This window comes from Hylobates moloch, unplaced genomic scaffold (genome assembly GCF_009828535.3).
Source record: "Hylobates moloch isolate HMO894 unplaced genomic scaffold, HMol_V3 SCAFFOLD_21, whole genome shotgun sequence".
NCBI lineage: Eukaryota > Metazoa > Chordata > Mammalia > Primates > Hylobatidae > Hylobates > Hylobates moloch.
The window spans coordinates 41,765,015-41,784,399 of NW_026652296.1; the positions used below are offsets into that span (position 1 = coordinate 41,765,015).

Genomic DNA, 19,385 nt, shown 5'->3' on the forward strand with positions numbered 1-19,385 from the left:
AGCAGCATTCCCACTGTGCTCCTTCTGAACACCCAACACAAACAACCCAACAACAAAACAACATGGTGACCGGGCATGCCACTGAATGTGGGGAGCTCGCTTCACAGCGATAAATAACTAGAATGGAATTAAGGGGGAGGGAACGCCGCAGAGATGGGGAAGCAGTAATGTACCTAGTTGAGAATTTGGCTCAGAGATTTCTTGTTGGACAGCTGTCCACTCCTTAGACATCGTCACATATATGCCCTCCTCCAAACCCTCCAAATGGGGACAAGGGGACCACAGACTTTAGAGCCACTGGCTCTGTGGCAGAAGATGCTAGGGCAGTGGTGGAAAGTAAGAGGCCAGATGGGAAGAGAACAAGCTTTTCTTGTTCATCTTGTAAGTGTCAGACATGGTGCCAGTTGCCATTACATATAATCCACTCAGTGAGCAAATGTTCTGTCCCTACCACATGCCAAGAAGGGGTCTGGGAATGAAGCCGTGTACAAAACCAAGTCCCTGTTCTCATGGGGCTTACGTGTGAGTGAGGGTGAAAAGTTGAAAAGCAAATAACTATGCAATGGCAGATAGCATAGAGGAAAACAAAGCAGGGTAAGAGGAAATACGGCGGCATTTCAGAAAGGCCAGTTAGGAAAGGGCTCCCCAAGAGGGTGGTGTTTGAGCAGAGAGTAGGGTTAAGTCATGGAGAGTGGGGCTGTTTGACTTTAGAGCCCACACTCTGGGCACTAACACGAAGGGAAAGTGCATAACAGATGGCTCCACCTTCGAAAGCTGCAGTCTTTCATCTCCATTTGGTGATGGCCCCCTACAGGGCTCGGAGGACCCCCACCAGGCAGCGTGTGAACAGGAGGGCGGAGAGAACCCACTGGGGGCACCTCAGGTGCCACACCCCACACCCCTAGGCCTGGCCTATGGACCCTGCAGGCAGAGGCACAGAGGGGTACTTACACAGAGCACATGGAGGACCACCGCACCTTGTCTTCTATCCTCGTTGGTGAAGATGTCATTGGGGAATTCATGCAGGGCTAAAGAACAGAGAAAGAAAACCATCTCAGCACAGGTGACCACATTTTCAGTGCTGTAGGTCTGGGAGTCTTGGTTTTAACATGGGGTCCATGAACTTGGATGAAAAAAAGATCCTACATCTTTAAGTTCACAAAACTAACCAGAATTTAGTGTTTCCTTAGATAAGAACGTGGGCAGCCAACCACAGTAGTGTTAGCAGAACCTGGGGCTCGGCCCCACAGATATTTTCATAACACATCATGCCATCATACTTGTGCAGCTTTCACCCACTGCTTCAATCTTATGGTGGTTGTTAGGTCACCACCTGTGACTTAAAGTGTTAATGAGGAAGCACGTGAACTACTATATTGCAAATTTGTTTTCTAATATTTTAACAGCTTCATTTCCACACAGTCAGTTTCTATGTGTAACCTTATGTACTTTGCTGCATGCATGCATTGAAAACTGCTTTTCTGAGCTGGGGCTGTAGGCTTCACGGGATCACCAAAAGGGTCTGTGGCTCAGATAGATTTGAGGCCCCTGCTCTAAGTGGGTCTTCATTGTGCTCCTTTTCCACTTTGCCCGACCTGGCTTAGGGTGTGGGCCTCGTGTGCTATTAGAACAACCCCCTCCCTGCTCCCTCCCTCTGCTCCCCTTTCTAAGTTGACCTCCATTTGTGGCTGGACCAGAATGCCAACCACAGGGATGCTCATGCCTTCTCAATGTTCCAAAACTTTCTGCCTTGAGATGAAAGCTGGAGTCTGTGAACTGACAGTTCCAAGAAGGTCCTCCACCACTAACTGGGCCTCCTGTCCCTTCCTCTCATAAAATCCAATCAACCTTCTGGGCAGGTTCTTACATCTCCTCTCCTTTATGAAGCCTCCTGTGCTCCCTCCGATAGGAATCCACGGCTCCTTTGCTGGAGGATGTGCCCATCAGGCGCGGCAGGAAGCAGCACACACCACCCCCACCCACAGCCCCACATGGGCAGACATCACCAGCTGCTGAAAGAAGTCTTTCCCTCTGAGCTTGATGATGTCTCCAAGTCTTTCTCTAGCAAGTTCTTAGAGAAACCACCACCATTTGATGGGGAGGATATGCTAGAGGATACCTGCTTGCCACTTGTCTTATTTTGGATTCCCCTAAAAGCAGACCCTCCAACAAGGATGTGGAGCTATGTGGTTTACCTGGGAGGTCACTCCAGGATGCACTGTGCATGAGGGAGGCAGTGCAGCCAGGAATGGGAGAAGAGACAAAGACAGTGGTGCTAAGGAGTGAGTGGATGACCTCTGAGACACCCAGGCCCAATTTTGCTGGGGACCCCTGGCTTGCCCAGAGGATTTGTGCAAGACACAAGCTATCGGTCACTGTTTGAAAAGGCTCTGCTCTCTGCATCCAAGGCAGCACTGGCTTAAGGCATTGTGCAGGTCTTGGGTTGGAGCCACACGAGGTGTTTGGGCCAAAGGGTACGTCTAGTACATAAAGCAAGGCTCACCTTCCAATGTACAGCAAGTGGGGGAGAGTTAAAAATATGACATTATATACTTGAAACTTGCGAAGAGGGTGGATCTAAATCTTCTCACCACACACACACACACACAAAAACACACACATAAATGGTAACTATGTAGAGGTAATGGCTATGTTAATGAACTGAAATGTGGTTAACATTTCACAATGTATCTGTATATCAAAAGATCAAGTTGTATACCTTAAGCATATACAATTTTTATATGTCAATAATATCCCAAAAAAGCTTTTTTTTTTTCTTTAAAAAAAGCAAGACCCACCTGTATGTCTAGCTAATCACACTCTCTAGTTTTTTATGGTCCTTTAAACATAAAAAAGGAGACAAGAAAAGACAGGAACATCATGATTATGGGAGGATTTTTCTAAGCTGAAGCTGCTCTAAACAGGCTGCAGGGAGCCCCTCTGAACAACGAATAAACTGGGAGAGGCCTGGAGGAGTTTCCCTTGGGGACCAAAATGAAACCACGATATGGAAATTAATGTGAGGGGCAGAGGGATGACAACAGTGAGCATTTATTGAGCACCTGCTCCTGGCAAGCACTGTACCTTGAACTTTGCCCCTGTGATCCCATCTTATCCTCACAAACAGGTTATTATTCCAGTTCTGTAGATGAGGAACCCAAGGTGAAGACAGACGGGGCAACATACTTGGGCTCCATGGCTGGAAAGTGGGAGAAGGGCGGCACACCCGGCAAACCCAGGGCTGGGGACGCCCCTCACAATGCCACCCCCCTCCTGCATGGATCTGCAATTCCATTCTGCCCTCTGACCTCTTCCTTCTGCGACCTCCTCCCAAAAGAGTATTTGACCTGATTTACATTCAGCTGCCACACTCCTGGAGGCGAAGCAATAGGCTTTTTTTTTTTTCTTTGCATTTTTCAGTGTAGCTGCCACAGGGTGTTTTGGCACTGGCCAGTCCTAGGGTTGAAAGGTCACCTCTCCTATTGTTCTCCTAGTCCCAAAGCTGGAAGCTAGAGATGGGATGCTGAGTTAATGTATCAATCATAACAGCCATCACCCACGGGAAACAAGCCAGTCATATGCCCTGGGGCAGTGCCAAGCAAAGGAATCACGTGTGGAAACCGCTTATTTGAGGTCCCCAATCATCAATGAGGGGTACGGGGGGTACAGGTATGTGGCATCCAGTTAGCTCTTTACTTCCCACCCCACAAGCTTCCTCCATGATCGATAACAAGGGACCGAGGGAGCACAGGAAAGGAGTGAAAGTCACCCCATGAGCATCATCCACATCTGCACTGGGTTCTCCCCAGCCCAGCTCTATTCTCCTGCCTCACTGCTGCCCCGTGCATGAGGCCACCAAGGACCAGAGAGCATATCTGTTCCACCAAGGACACCACGTCAGTAAGTGACAGGCTTGGGTTCTGAATCCAGGCATTCTGAGTTTCAGTTCTCCACAACATGAACAGCAACTGGCTGAATGAAGCAACTGCGGATATGTGTATCCCACTGGGCCTGGTTCTCTGGTGGAGGAGGTTTCTTGTCAGGGGTCTCCATGCCAGCCCACATGGTGGCCCCAGCTGGGACCCCTGGGGAAGACACACTGGAGGCTGAGCCCTGGATGGAGCAGGACCCAAAGGGCCCCTTGCTGGCTCAGGACAGTCCACCCAGAAGCTGCCCAAAGTCCTGGCCAGGCAGGGGTGAGCCAAAGAGAAACCAAGAAGCTTCTTCAGGGTCCTCCTTCCTTGGAGGCTCAGCAACCCTCCCTTTCCTCCCTTCAGAGAGTGGGCAGCTTACCAGTGACCTGATCTTGGTCTGCTCTCCAGGGCCTGCTCTCTGATCCATGCCCAGCTGGAAGCTCCTCTATCAAAACTGTCTCCTCCTGTCAGCAGTCACAGCTGGCCATGAGGAAGTGTGTGAAAATTCTCCATGGGGCAATGAGAGCCTCCAATCTGGCACAGTCAGCAGCAGAGCCTGTGAATGGAGCGGCCGGCACTGTGGGCCTCCTCACCGAGTTGAGTGTGGGTAGAATGTGGGAGCTCCAGGGTCAGGGTGGACAAGGCAGAAGACAGTCTAATGGTTTTGAATCACTGTTCTTCAAGAACAATAAAAAGTCTTATTTGATGGCCAATAGCAATATGGAAAGAATGACCAGGTTAAATACTCACCTAGCAAACTTCACCTGACATCCACCCACTCTGACCACTTTTTCATTACAGCACCTCTCAGAAAACACGTATCAGGAAAATAACGAAATTGGAAAAATGGTTTCAAAGGACTCATGCAGAGCTTGCAAAGAATACTACATGTATTTTATTTTCCCTTTTATATATGCATTATCATTTGAAAAAAAGTCACAGGGAGAGATTTCATCTAAAAATTGAGCTAAGCCCAGGCTGGGCACGGTGGCTCATGCCTGTAATCCCAGCACTTTGGGAGGCTGATGTGGGTGGATCACAAGGTCAGGAGATTGAGACCATCCTGTCTAACACGAAACCCTGTCTCTACTAAAAATACAAAAAATTAGCCGGGCGTGGTGGCGGGCACCTGTAGTCCTAGCTACCCGGGAGGCTGAGGCAGGAGAATGGTGTGAACCCAGGAGGCGGAGCTTGCAGTGAGCGGAGATCATGCCACTGTACTCCAGCCTGGGTGATAGAGCGAGACTCTGTCTCAAAAAAAAAAAAAAAAAAAATTGAGCTAAGCTCTCTTCTCCTACCCTGCAAGAGGTGAATCTTCCCTCATAGGTTCCAAATGCCCATGCCTTAGGCTGGGGCCCTCAAGAGCAGACCCCGAGAGAATGATTTGAATGACAGCTGTTTGTTTCGGAGGTGATCCCAGGAAGCATCGGGAGCAGGGTGGAGAGATGAGGCAGGGAGGGGAAGGGGCTGGCACAGTGTCTCAAGCTTGCTGGGAGATGGAGGAAAGCAGGTCTCAGAATTGTCTACAGCAGGGTCAGCAGCAGGGTGGGGGGCTCCGTCCACTGATGCCTGCCTGTCACTGTTTAGGGCTGTCCCAAAGGCACTGACCCTTCAACACTTCTGCTCAGCCCTGCACTGGCCAAGCCAAGCATGCTTCTGGGGCCAGAGAAGGCCCTAGAAAGAGTCACAGGTGATATATCAAGAAACCATCCACATGTCTGGGTGCAGGAATGTCCCATGTCTGCCCTAGCCTGATACAACAGAATACCGTAGACTTGGGAGCTTAACCAACAGATATTTATCTCTCACAGCTCTGGAGGCTGGAAGTCTGAGATAAAGGTGCCAGTATGGTTGGGTTCTGGTGAGGGCTGTCTTCTGGCTGGCAGAGGCCGCCTTCTTCTTACAGTATCTACATGTCAGAGTATGACTAAGCTCTGGTCTCTTCCTCCTCTTATTTGGACACTAATCCCATCACCGGGGTCCCACTCTTACACCTTTATCTGACCCTAATCACCTCCCAAAGGTCCCATCTCCAAATACCATCATTTTGGGGGTTAGGGCTTCAACATATGAATCTGGGAAGTGGGAACAAACATTCAGTTCACAGCATCTCCCAAGCCTCCTTTGCATAAGAACTGAAGAGGGGACGCAAGGTATCTTATGTGCAGGAAAGGAGAGACCATAACTTATACACACATAATTAGCTTCAGCACACAGTAGTGGGCCATGGGGTGGAGGTGGCAGAAGGGAGTCCCTCTGCACAAGCATAAAATCAGGATAAACTCTTATTAAGACTTGCATTCTGAATCTAGCATGGTAGCACCCCAATGTTAAGACTTAGGGTTGTAACATGTTCTTATATTACATATCCAGTTCCACCATGTTAGAAGCTTCTTTGATTCATTTGCAAAGGACATCCGTTGCCAGATGACCCTGCAGCACAGAATGTAAATCAGGAAGGATCCTATCCTAGAGACCCACTGGGGCAGCAGCTTCGTTTAGGGAGGCCATAAGGCTTGTCATTGATCTCTGTCTGCTCCTACATGCGTGCTATATACACAGCCTACTAATAACATCGTTATTTCACTCATCGTTGCCTTGCTGTGGTTCTAAAGCAATTTGGTATCGCGGTGTTTAATCTTCCTAAGGAACGGGTCAGCCTGGAGTCAAGAAAAGTGTCCTCAATTGGGAATCTGGAAATGTGGGGCTCAATGCCAACATGTCCAAAGTGTGGCTTTGGCCACCTGTCATTTCATCTCTCTGGGCCTCAATTTGCCTTTTGGCCCTTTGAAAAATGGCCTCTGAGGATCCTCCTTCCCATTGCCTCTGGTCCAAACACAGTACACTGCAGTGCACACAGCAGATGCCTGATAAGTCTCAGTGGGATGAAGAACTCTGAGAACAGACCTTGGGCATGGATGGGGTAAATCCACTCTGCCCAGTTGACCCAGTGGTTCAAGAAAAGAGCTGCAACAGCAGCTGTGCTTGCCTCCTGGAGACTGCAGCAGCTTTTCAACTGGCGACACACTCTGGTGCCTTGCAGGTGTGTGTGGGGCATGCGATTTTCTGAATAGCTGCAGCTCTCCAAGAAAAGAGTGTATGCAGACAGTGTGGTGCACTGGACTGGAAGGCTCCGCCAAGTGCTTCTTGGCCTCAGTTGGTTCACTTCTAGAACAAGAGGTAAGACAATGTGGGGCCTCTAGCGCCTCCCAGAGCTGATGGCTGGTGCTGATGTCACCCTCTCCAGGTGTGTGTCCTTGTGCCAAATCCAAAAGTACTCAGCTCATTTTTTAAGGCTTGAGCTAGGATGCTTGCTGTATTTGGGGACTAACATTTTCTTTGGGTGATCAGTTAGATTTTGCATAAGATCCCACAGTGGGGAATCAGGATCAGGTCCAGATCTCCTTCTGTGCCACACTGGGCCTCATTTCCTTCATCAGTAGATGGGTGTGTTGATGTCATCCCTGCAGGGTTGTTATGAAGAGTGTAGATAGTGAATGTAAAATACCTACGGCCATGTTTCCTGGGGTCACATATCATTATTCTAAATTACAACAACAATGACATGCTGGCCTGGTGTGGGCAGAGGACACATTCATCTCTGGTCTTGATGTTGAAATCCACATATTGCCAGTTCCTTCCTGCCTTGCATTGGCATCTGTTTCCCTGGATGGTGATTAGTCCATGAGAGCTGCATAAACGCATGTGCCTCCAGGCAGGTGCTTCCGGTACTCAGCCTGTTGGGGCCACATGGCCCACGTGGCCTGTTAAGAGCAGCTACCTATGCAAGGAGAACTGAGCAGCCTCATCCAGCTGAGAGTCATTCCCCAAATACCTTCGAGGTCCTCAAAGTCTCTTTCTGCTCCTCTCTTTCATCCCCCAATTTTCTTTTCAGTGCATCCCGCCAGCCCTGGGGGCCTGCAGAAGCAAGTGGTGCTGTTCCCATGGAAACCACAGGGACCTGAGTGGAGTGGATTCCCCTTACCAAGGCAACGGCAATCAGCTTCCCTGCTTCTCCCTCCTGGCTGCTTTCATGCGGCCCGAGTTTGATGAGTCTAAACGGAGGTTCGCAGAGGTAGAGAGTCTTTTCTTCTTTGCTTGAAAAAAATGCAGCAGGAACATTCATGCCATCTTTAGACATACTCATCACATATTGATCAAATGGAGCAGGCCAAAATGAAGATCAACACATCCTAAAAAGTCTGGCTCCCTTAACGTGTCTGAGCAAAAGGAACGTGGGCTGCTGCAGCCATCAGAACACCAGTCTGCCATCCCAGTGACCTTCTCATGACAAAATACCCAACACAACTTGAGGGATTGGTCTCTCAGGAATTGCACCAAAAGATGGTAATCTGGATGCTACCCAGCTTCCCCATGCAGTGATGAGTGGCTTCAAGCTTCTGTTTCAGATGCTTTCATCTGTCTTAGTAAAGTCTGTTGCTCCCACTTTTCCTGGGGCATTGTAAAAACTTTGTCTTCCAGGTGCGGTACCTCCTCCGCTTCTCACAAAGCCTTCCCTGCCTCTCTTTCTGTGGCCCAGTTGCATTGTCCCAGTGCTCATCAAATTATTTTCCAACCACACTGTAGGCATTTGCTTGTCCATGTGTACCGTGGACTGAGTGGCACCATGAGCTCAGCTCCCTGAGGACAGGAGCCCTGTCATTTCTCTCTTTGTCATCAGCACCCACCAGGCTGGGATACATGAAAGAGGATGACAAATATCAAGTGCGACTGAATGCAGAGGGCCTTTCTCTCAGGAAGTGGTTTTGTATAAACACAAGACAGAATTATTGGCTGAGAAATGGTGTTGGGAGGGACAGCTCAGTCAAACTCTCAACTACTAGATCCCAACTCTGGTGGCAATGAGGGCTGTTCACAAATACCCCATTTCTCATTGTTCCAGAGACCTAGGAGGAGTACTTCTACATCCCTTTCAAAGTTAGGTAAGGCCATGCAGCTTGCTTTGATTAGTGAAACGTGAGCAAAGTGATGTGGATTGCATGTGGCTTTCAAACCAGTGCCTGGCTCACCATTTTGCATTTTCTTGTCTCAGCATTTCTTGAAAAATACATCAGGATGCAATGTGCATCTCCCATCAGCCTGGATCCATGAGTGACTGATACCAGAATCCCCAACCCCCAATATATGCATTTTGTACATGTAGCATGAGTAAAAATAACATTATTGTATTTTGTAGCCACTGATCTTTGGGGGCTGTTTGTTACCCAGCATATCCTAGCTCCTTGTGAGAAATGCATATGGTCCTTGCTCCTTGGCATCCCTATAGCCTTTTGCACATTGTTTGCCTTGCAGCAATTTTTGGTTGTTTTCTCTCTTCTCCAGTAGACTGGGGGAGGGAGGTTGAGGTTGTAGGATATTTATTCTTCTCTGTAGCCTTGGTGTATAGCAAAATACCTGGGACACAAATCACTTAATAAGTGTTGGTTGAGGCAATTAACACATTTGTCATAACTAAAGGCCCCTGAACAAAATTATCCACAAAAGAATCCGTGTGAAAGTACATAAATGCGTAACTTAATTTTCTAAATATTTAGTCTTTGGAAATGTTTTAGAGACACTTCAATGCATGCTTACATTCAACGAGGTCAAGTAAACCTCAGGCAGGCATGGGAGATGGCATCTGGCAACAGGAGGTGCTGGGTGTTCCAGGGAACCAGTCTGTTCTTAGATCATCTTTTGAATTTTTGTCTGGTTCTAAAGACCATATCTTAATAACACTGGAAAATTTATTAAATCAATACTGTGCCAAAATACCACTGCTTACTTTCAGCCCTTACCGTCTGCTGGATACCATACTCAATACTAGTTAAAGGTACACAGCCCTTATCACTGAGGAGTTAACAGTTGAGGTTAGCTTGGGAGCAAGGGGACTCTCTTTGAAATCATCCCAATACCTTAAGTATTCTGAATTTAAGAATGGAAATAACCTTTATCAAGTATTGTAAATATGTTTATCACTTTTTCATTGCTTCTATATGATAGGAAGCATTATCCCAATTTACAGATAGGTAAGCTGAGGCCCAAAGAGGGCAAGTAACCAGTCCACGTTCACACAGACATTAGTGGAAGAGCTGAGATCAAACTAGGGTCCAACTTTCTAATATGTTGATTCCACTGTCCTAGAAAGAACAAATTACCCCATTTTTTCTTGTTTTTTTAAGGGCATAAGTCCTTCCCTTCAAAAACCAGAAACAAAGTTCAGATTCAAATGGATTGATGTGTGAACGAAAACAAGGTCATGAGAAGCATCTCTGTGAAGGAAGATGCAACCACAAGTCATGGGAACAGATGGCCTAGAGGGATCATTAAACTGTCAATCAAAATAGTACTGCCAATCAAATTTGCTAAGAAAAGTTGGATCAGCCAAATGCTTATGTGGTGACATTTGCTTACCACAGGCAACCAGCATTTTACAAGAGCCTGAGGGCTTGGATTTGAATCTGTCCTTTACCACTCATAAGTTCTGTGGCTTTGGGAAAATTCCTTAACATCTTTGAGTCTTAATTGTTAATGTGCAAAAAGGGAGAATGAAAACAATACCCATTTATGTGGTTATTATGAGGATTGATGATGATTATGCTTATGAAATATGCAATACCTAAAATTGGGCAAGGACCTATCAAATGATAGCTCTGTTTGTCTCTAATTTATTAAATAATGGAGAGAGAGAAATATGGATAGGGGCATTTCCCAAGACATCAACACCAGGCCCACAGTCCTGGGGCCCTATCTCTTTTGTACTAAGCACCTGTATCTCTTTACCTGAAGGCTTTCTCCGGAGCTGAGAAAGGATCACCTGCCCAGGCACTGCAGGCTGGATATGCTGGAGAATTAATACTACTCTTTCTCTCAGGAGAAGCTGTCAACCAAAGTCTGATGAAAGTTGGGTGTATAAGTACCCCAGCTCCCTCATTACCTGGATGAGATAATGCTGAGGTATGTTCTACACTGTTAAGAGTTCCCAGCAGAACTAAGCTCTGGTTGCTCACGGTGGTAACATGCCTATGATTGGTTGCCTATCTGTCATTGTCTTGCTGTCTCACTTCCCAACTCCCATACTTGGGATCATCTCAGAAACAAACAACTTGTACTTGAGTCTGTTTCTGGGACTACTTCTGGAAAACCCATATTTAGAAAAGGAGAGTTAGGAATTTTGCACTTTTCCCTCTCTCTATTTCAACAAAGATTTGTTTTTCCAGAAAAGAACTTAAACACATTTGGATGAATTTTTCCCTAAATCATGGCAATAGTCTGTAAGGACAATTTGCGGTGGATTTGCAATCTAGATAGCATTATGTAACTACCTTACTCCTGAATGCAGATTGGGAAACTGCCTTTGCTCCTTGTTCATGATGCTGAAGTTGATCCAACATCATGAGAAGCCCCTTGGTTCCCACTTAAGAGCTCTTTTTCTCATGTCCGTATTGGCAGAAGATTTTAAACAATCAGCCCACAAACTTTTCTCCTGGAAGAGAACAGACATTCTCTGGAACTAAAGAATCCCAATCATTAGTTACATAGACTATTGGCCTAGCAGAGCACTGAAATGTAATTTGACAAACTAGAAACATATTTCCTTATCAATAATAAAAAACCATGGCATCAGTGCTGCTCATGTCTTTGAGCCAGCAGCTACTGTAGAAAATACAGCAATCTCATGAATAATGTAGTTTTCTCAGGCCACAAACATGGCAGCAGATAGGAGGTCTGTTTGCAAGGGCAAGAGCCTACAGCATGCATTTGTTGCTCACATGTGATTATCAAGGCTCTGTCACTAATGAATTCTCATTAAAGAAAGTGATATATTTATGGTAAATTCCCTGTGGTGTGCAGAACTTGATGCTCTTCTTGGACTCCTTTGTTTCTCAAAGCGTCCCTTGGTGCCAACGTCAGAGACAGAATGTTTGAATGGGTGACCTAGGATCTAACCCAAGTGCTGCATCTCTCATGTTCTTATGTCTGCTATTGATCCAGACCCACAGGCTGATGTACACAGGAACCCACTAAATAGTTCCTCAAGGGGACCCATGATGGTTACAAGGAATGCCCATTCCTGTTCAATGCCCTCAGAAAGGATGAGATTGCATGAAAAACTTTTCTAGAAAAAAAATGCACTTGAAATAGTGCTTTTGGGATGTAGTAATTCCCTACAGGAATCTGCATGGAAAGTTTTTAAACTTTAAGCATTTATTTTATAGAAGGTGAAGTGTGCATGCTAAATGGCTGGAGGTTTCAAAATCAGTGACATTTTTTAATGTTAACTCATCAAATTCCAGAGCCGGAAGTAACCTTTGTGGTTCTATTGGTCTATAGATGGGAGGATAATAACAGAATTTCATGAAAAGCACAAAAGTTTCCCTCTGCTTCCCCTCTTAAAAACTGCCCTTTTTCTTTCCTCCTGATGTTGTTATTCCAAGACTGCCAATTTTAAGGATAGAAAATTGGTCTCATTCATGTTCACTGCTTGACTGCTAATGATTGACTGATAAGCTGAGTCTTGGATGGGGCTCAGTGTGGTAGAGCATCTCCATCTATTAGCAACGTCTACCATGGTTAGGGGAATGGGAACAGGGACATGTGCGCTCCTTATTTCCCTATACTGAAGCTTTGCTAACCAAGTCCTAAAATGAAAGAATAACTGGCACTCCTTGGTCCTGGTAATAGTGATTCCTGACATCATTTTGTTTGATCTGCACCTATTTTAGAAAATAATCCATTTAAAAGGGGGAGAATTATTACTAATCCATCTGCTTGAATGTATTTGGTATCTTCAGGGAATTTATTGAGACACCTTTAATCTTTAGCTTGATTTCTAGTTTATGATAATGAAATAAATATCTAAGAATATGCGTAGCTGTTGTAGGAAGACATAAATAAGCAGACAAAAAATATTGATTAGCTCAGTTGGAAAAAACACGAGCTGTGCTTACTTCTCAGTTTTGGTCTTGGCCACCTCTGGCCCCCTCCTTAAGGGGAAAATGCAGATGTTAACTGCAGGAAATCATTTTTCCTTTTATGTTACCATATATTCAATATTTTTTGACCACTTACCTACAATTTTAGGTCAAAGCACTAAAGAATCTGCAAATTACACCTGAAACCCTTTTAAGGGTAGATTTGAACTCGATTATTTTTTGTTAGATCACTAAGTTTGTGCATCCAAAGTTTAGATTCCAGATATCAAGGCTCCATCTCTTGGACAACATTTGCCTCTGAATATGAACAGAAATTAAGAAAAGAGCATAATTAATTCAAACCAAAAAAGTAATTCATTTGTTCACTTTTCTCCATTTCCTTGAACTGTCACAGGGCTCTGGTGATGGCACATTATAGCTCTGAATGAAACATACTAAGTGCCTTTTGCTTCAACAATGTGCTTTGGTGTCCAGCTAGGATTTCGGGTTACAGATTAAGAACAGGAACTGATGACATGAGAGGTATCTTAGGAAGGGCACTGTGCTGCCTTGTAGATGGCAGAAGAAGACCTGTCAGAGTTTGGAGCAAGCAAGATCAAAGTAAGATAATTTAGAATCTACTTGATGTGTATCTAGCATTTTTTTTTTTTTTTTTTTTTCTGAGACAGGGTCTCACTCTGTTGCCAGGGCTGGAGTGCAGTAGCACTATCATGGCTCACTGCAGCCTCCAACTCCTGGGCTTGAGCAATCCTCCCACCTTAGCCTCCCAACAGGTGTGCATCAACATGCCCAGCTTTTTTTCTTTTTTTTTGGTAGAGACAGGGTCTTGCTATGTCACCTAAGCTGGTCTCAAACTCCTGGCCTCAAGCTATCCTCCCACCTCGGCCTCCCAAAGTGCTGAGATTACAAGCATAAGCCACTGCACCCGGTCTTCTATTAATTTTTTTATTATATATTTGACATCATGGATGATGGCTCAGGAGATTCTGGATTCTGTCATCTTCCTCTGAACAGTGTTGAGTTTTGTTCTAATAGGAAGTTGAATTATCGGAGGATTGTAATTACGAGCCACAAAGCCAGAGGTGGTTTTAGGTTTTAAGCTTTGATTGAATTACTGGAGGATCATCATTTGTGGTAATTTTAGGCCTGCTTTAAGTGTGCCCTTAGTCCTGAGATGTGATCCCTATAGGCTTTCAATGGAACATCTGAACTGTTTATCAAGCCCCTTTAACTTTAGAGGCTTGCACTCCTCAGTTTGTCTCCCCAGTGCCAGGCAGCAGCTGACATATCTGCTTTCAGCCTTTCAGCTGTTGTTTTCCCTGGGCCACGTGGAGTCATCCCCAAGCATGTGAGGTTCAGCAGTCAGTCACGGACCTGAGGGAAATTTATATGTCTATTATAGGGCTCTCCCTGTTTGACTCCTTTCTTTCTGAGATTTCCCCCAATTTTCAGCTGCTCTGGGACCCCAGCTCTAATCTCTGATGCCTCAACCGAATAAGACTGCTGCTTTCTGCCTGAGCTCTATCCCCCATATGCTACACACCTTGGGGAGGTTTCAGAGGAGAAAAGCTAACTGCTCAGCCCTCTGCCAGTGTAGTTTTCTTTTGAGGTTCATATCGCCTCCAGTCTCTGCTTGCTTTCTTCAATTTCCTCTGGAATATATACATCATAAGCGGCTGCAAATCAAATTCACATTAAAGATTCCCCAAACTTGCCCTTAGCCACATTAAGTCCTCCATGGAACTTATGCTGCCTGGAGTCGCGGTGTGGCCTGGTGGTAAATAACAGCCTAGGGAAAGTAAAGGTTGTTGGGATGGGCTGACAAGCTAGGATGGAAGGCCTGGGAGGTGAGCTAATTGCATGCCAACTTACGTGGATAAACCAAAAATCAGACAGAAAGAGCAATCAGAACAGTGGGAGATTACAGGAAGAGACACTGCAGCCTTCCAAAGCTCTCAACTATAAATATTTCAAGGTCAAGTCATCCCAAACAAGCATCTGTGGCAGTTCTAATGTCTCTGACAGGTGATACCCCAAGGCTCAGAGGCAAGAACATGTGTTCAGAGGCAAAATGATATTGGAAACCAGTTACAGCCAAGAAGGTGAAATTGTGTTCTACTTTCCTTTAGAATCTGTGGGATCTCTTAGATGTTTCCTGTAAGTGTCAGATTTTGATGTCCCATGTGAAGTCGCCAAATTTGAAATTCATGGCAACAGCAAGGTAGGTGTTTAATAAATGCTTTTCGAGTCTAAAGAAACTTGTGAAGCTTTATGAAGAGGAAAGAAAACTGGGCAGAAAATACAACTTTTGACCAAGTCTGGCCATTACATAAAGTACGTGAGTATTAACATTTACATTTTTATGGAAGAAAGTGAAAATTTGGCTTAGTTGTTGAGTTAGTTAAGACGAAAATGATAAATACCATAATTTATGTTCCAAGTAAGGAGGAAAAGTGGACATGAAGTAGGAGGAAGAGGTTTCACTTCGTTCTTATGTTAGAATGCCATCATATCACCCATTATAAGTCAATTACTTCTTGCTCCCCCTCAGAACCTATGAGTTTGTGTCATTGGCACAAAGATCGTCATCTTTGTCTTTCCATGTACTTAAGTATCATTGCAGGGTTGGCTGGAGTTGAAAACGGATTAAAAGAGATCCATAAAGTAATACAATTATTACAAGACAAAATAATGCAAGAGGTAGTGGTAGCAACATCCACTCTGATGTAACAACCTTGGTCATGATGTCACAGAGGCCTCATGCAAATGTATACATTTACAGTCATGAGCTAGGACAAATTTCAGGCCCACTTGGGTCAAAGGCTGATCAAAGATACTAATACCTCCTCTCCAGCCTTCCCAGGTGAGGACTGGTTTACCATGTACTTGAAGAAGCTGCATTGCACCTTATTGGGCTGTTTGAGTTCTTGTAACGATGTTTGAGTTCATGTAGTGGGTGGGGTAAAATAACTTAGCAGAATTTTCAAGGATGGAAAGGAATTTAATATCATTACTTCCTTTGATCTTTTCTCATATATTATATAACTTTGAATTTCAGGGCATTTCATATAGATTTATGGAGGAAAATTTATTAAAATAAATTCTTTTAGAAAATGACCCTTTCAATGTTTGAGACAATTTTTTATCCAAATATTATTGTATTCAATGACAGACTCCAATATTTAACTTTTCTTGCCTAGCTCACGTAAATACGATCAGACTGTCAATACTAACTCATAAAAATCTCTGATCTCCTAGGTAACACTAAGATGAGGAGAGAAGCAAAAGAGCTGCTTTTGAATCTGATGATGGAAGCCCCATGGGGATCCTGAACGAGGAGAGGAGACCCTGCCTAATAGCTTCCGAGGTGGCGGCCGAGTAGCCACAGTTGGGGGACTGGAGAGAGCAGCATTTCCTTCCACTGAGTCTATGACACAGAAGCAAATCGAGTGGCTTTTTCTCAACAATTTCAGGTAAATGGTTCTTTCCAAGGATACAGGATCCTTTGAGAAAGATTCAAAGACCAAAGTGACTCTGATCCCACTTGCATCATGTAATGAGCTTTTCAGGGACACAGGTGTGCACCACACATCAATACAACTCAAGGGTTCAGGGCAGAGTCGCTACATCCACCATGTCATTCTTCAGCTGGCGGAGGGTAACAGGGAGTATTCAGCAGTCTTGATCTCAGGAGTTTACAGCCCAGCTGGGAAGCTAGCTTCCAGCACACACACACACAAATGCACAAACTGGAGGATGATTGAAGAAATCAGGCTATATCTCTAAACATGTCTGTATGTATACATCCATGTGTGTACATGTCTGTATGTATACATCCATGTGTGTACATGTCTGTATGTATACATCCATGTGTGTACATGTCTGTATGTATACATCCATGTGTGTACATGTATGTAAATATAGGTATACATGTATGTAAATATAGGTATGCACGTATGTGTGCATATGTACAAACATATGCATATGCAAGTATCTAGGTGTATATGTGTAATGGACTGAATACCCTACTCCCCAAATTCATATGTTGAAATCCTAATCCCCAGTGCAATGGGGTCTTTGGGAGGTAATTAGGTCATGAGGGTGGAGCCCTCACAAATAAGATTAGTATCCTTATAAAAGTCATGAAATATTAGCTTGGCATAGCGGTATGCAACTGTATTCCCAGCTACTCAGGAGGCTAATGTGGGAGGATAGAACCACTGCACTCCAGCCTGGGTGATGGAGCGAGACCTTGTCTCTAGAAGAGTCATGAGAGAGTTTGTTTCCCCTCTCTGCTCTCTGTCACGTGAGAATACAAGGAGAAGTCAGAGGTCCATCACCCAGAAGAAGGCTTTTGCCAGAACTTACCCATGCTGGCACCCAGTTCTCAGATTTCCAGCTTCCAGAACTGTGTGAAATAAATTCCTGTGTTTATAAACCACCCAGTATGGTATTTTCTTAAAGTTGCCAGAACTAAGATAGTACGTATGTATATGTATCTGCATAGTAACCATCCCAAACATAGTGGCTTAAGACAACTGTAACATTTTATTGTTATGTCTCACATTTTTAGGGGTTGACCGGCCTCAGGTAGGTGGTCTTTACTTCGCTGCTCACACAATTGCAATCATATGGTGGCTGGACCTGGAAACGTGAAGGCTCAAACACTCACTGCCTGTCTGGCCTCTGCGCTAGGGAAACTCAAACACCTGGGAGCTGGAACAGCTGGGGCTCCCTGGCCTCTCCAAGTCTGTGGTCTTGCCATGTGGTCTTCTCAGCTTGGAGACTTCTCACATAGTGGCTCAGAGCTGCATGTGCACATGTCAAGAGAGTGCCAGGAGGAAATCACACAGCCTTTTATGATCTGGCATAGGAAGTCATGCAAAACATTTCCACTGCTTCTGCTGGTCATGGCAGTTACAAAGATTTAACCAGTCTCAAAGGGAGGGGAAGTGGACCCTACCTCTTCATTTTTGGTGGGGGAGGACAAGATTCTGGAAGAGTACGTCGTCCTGGAGTTCTTGCTGTGGTCTTTTGGGAAGATGCAATCTGCCACTATTTATCTCACCTGAACTGATAACCATAGCTATAACCATGTTGACAACAATTGATATCTATTAATATGGATCAGACAGTAAGTGGGAAGTGAGGTCAGGAAGGAAGGTGTCAGCATGAGCCAGCACAGAGAGTGAGGCTGCATGGGGCAAGTCAGGCTTGAGTGGAGCCTTAGAGAAGGACTGCAGGAGGCAGTCCAGGTGGACAGGGAAGTAGAGACAAGGTGTGGGGGGGGGGGTGGGGGGGGGGGAGGAGCAGAGCCATCCAGAGTTTGAATGAGGTGGTGGCTCTTTAATGCTGCGGTCCCCAACCTTTTTGGCATAGGGACCGGTTTTGTGGAAGACAATTTTTCCACGGACTGGTGGGGAGGGGTGGTTTGGAGATGATTCAAGCACTTACATTTATTGTGTACTTTATTTCTATTATTATTACATTGTAATATATAATGAAATAATTATACAACTCACCTCCATGTAGAATCAGTGGGAGCCCTGAGCTGGTTTTCCTGCAACTAGACAGTCCCATCTGGGGGTGATGAGAGACAGTGACAGATCATCAGGCATTTTAGAGTTTCATAAGGAGTGTACAACCTAGATCCCTCGCATGTGCAGTTCACAACAAGGTTCATGCTCCTATGAGAATCTAATGCCACCACTGATCCGACAGGAGGCAGAGCTCAGGTGATAACGTGAGCTGTGGGGAGTGGCTATAAATACAGATGAAGCTTTGCTTGCTCATCCACCACTCACCTCCTGCTGTGTGGCCCAGTTCCTAACAGGCTAGGGATTGGTACTGGTCCATGGTCTGGGGAATGGGGACCTCTGCTTTAAAGCATTTCTCCTTGAACAAACAGCCAAGTTCTCCAGCAGAAACAGTAGCAACTCTTAATATGTTAATATCATTGTTCCCATTGCATGCTCTTTCCTGATCCTCATGAGAACTCGAGAGCTCTGCGCTTCCCAGAGTGGGAAACTGAGGCCCAGTTCACAAAGTAAGAAGATCCACTTGATCTTCTGAGGCAGGTGTCCTTCCTTCTACACCACAGCAGCCTCTTCAGGATCAACATTAGACATGGTTTAGTTCACGTTTCTCCCCAGGCTCAACGGGAAAAAAAAATGTGCTTATGCAAACCCTAACTTTGTTTTTTCCCAAAGAAATGACTGCACCAAGCATCTGCAAAACCATGTGGAATTGCATTAAATTTCACAGTACATTAGAGCCCAAAATGGGACCCGAGACTAAAATTGGCCAACTTCCTAATTAGCCTTTTACTAAGCCTTGGGCTGGAGAAACATGACCCCGGAGGACATAGCGTCTGGAATTCTGCTCCTCACTGCAGGCCTTGTGGTAAGTATCTTTCTCTAACTAGAGCTTCCTATTCAGATAAAACCGTCCTAGCCCCTTCTACCCAAAAAGGGACTGGTTTGGAATTCTTGCCTTATTTGAGTGCCGGAAATGTCTACTTGTGTCTCAACATTTG

General features: G+C 45.2%; 1 protein-coding gene across 2 annotated transcripts in view; it reads right to left on the reverse strand.

Annotated features, from left to right (window-relative positions):
• The window catches only part of SLC24A3 (solute carrier family 24 member 3), a 499,800-nt gene that overhangs the window by 194,733 nt on the left and 285,682 nt on the right, over positions 1-19,385 (reverse strand). For both annotated transcript variants that reach the window (XM_032142373.2, XM_032142374.1), the window contains exon 3: positions 952-1,028. In XM_032142373.2, the coding sequence (XP_031998264.1) occupies positions 952-1,028 (77 nt within the window). The remainder of the gene's footprint in view (positions 1-951; positions 1,029-19,385) is intronic.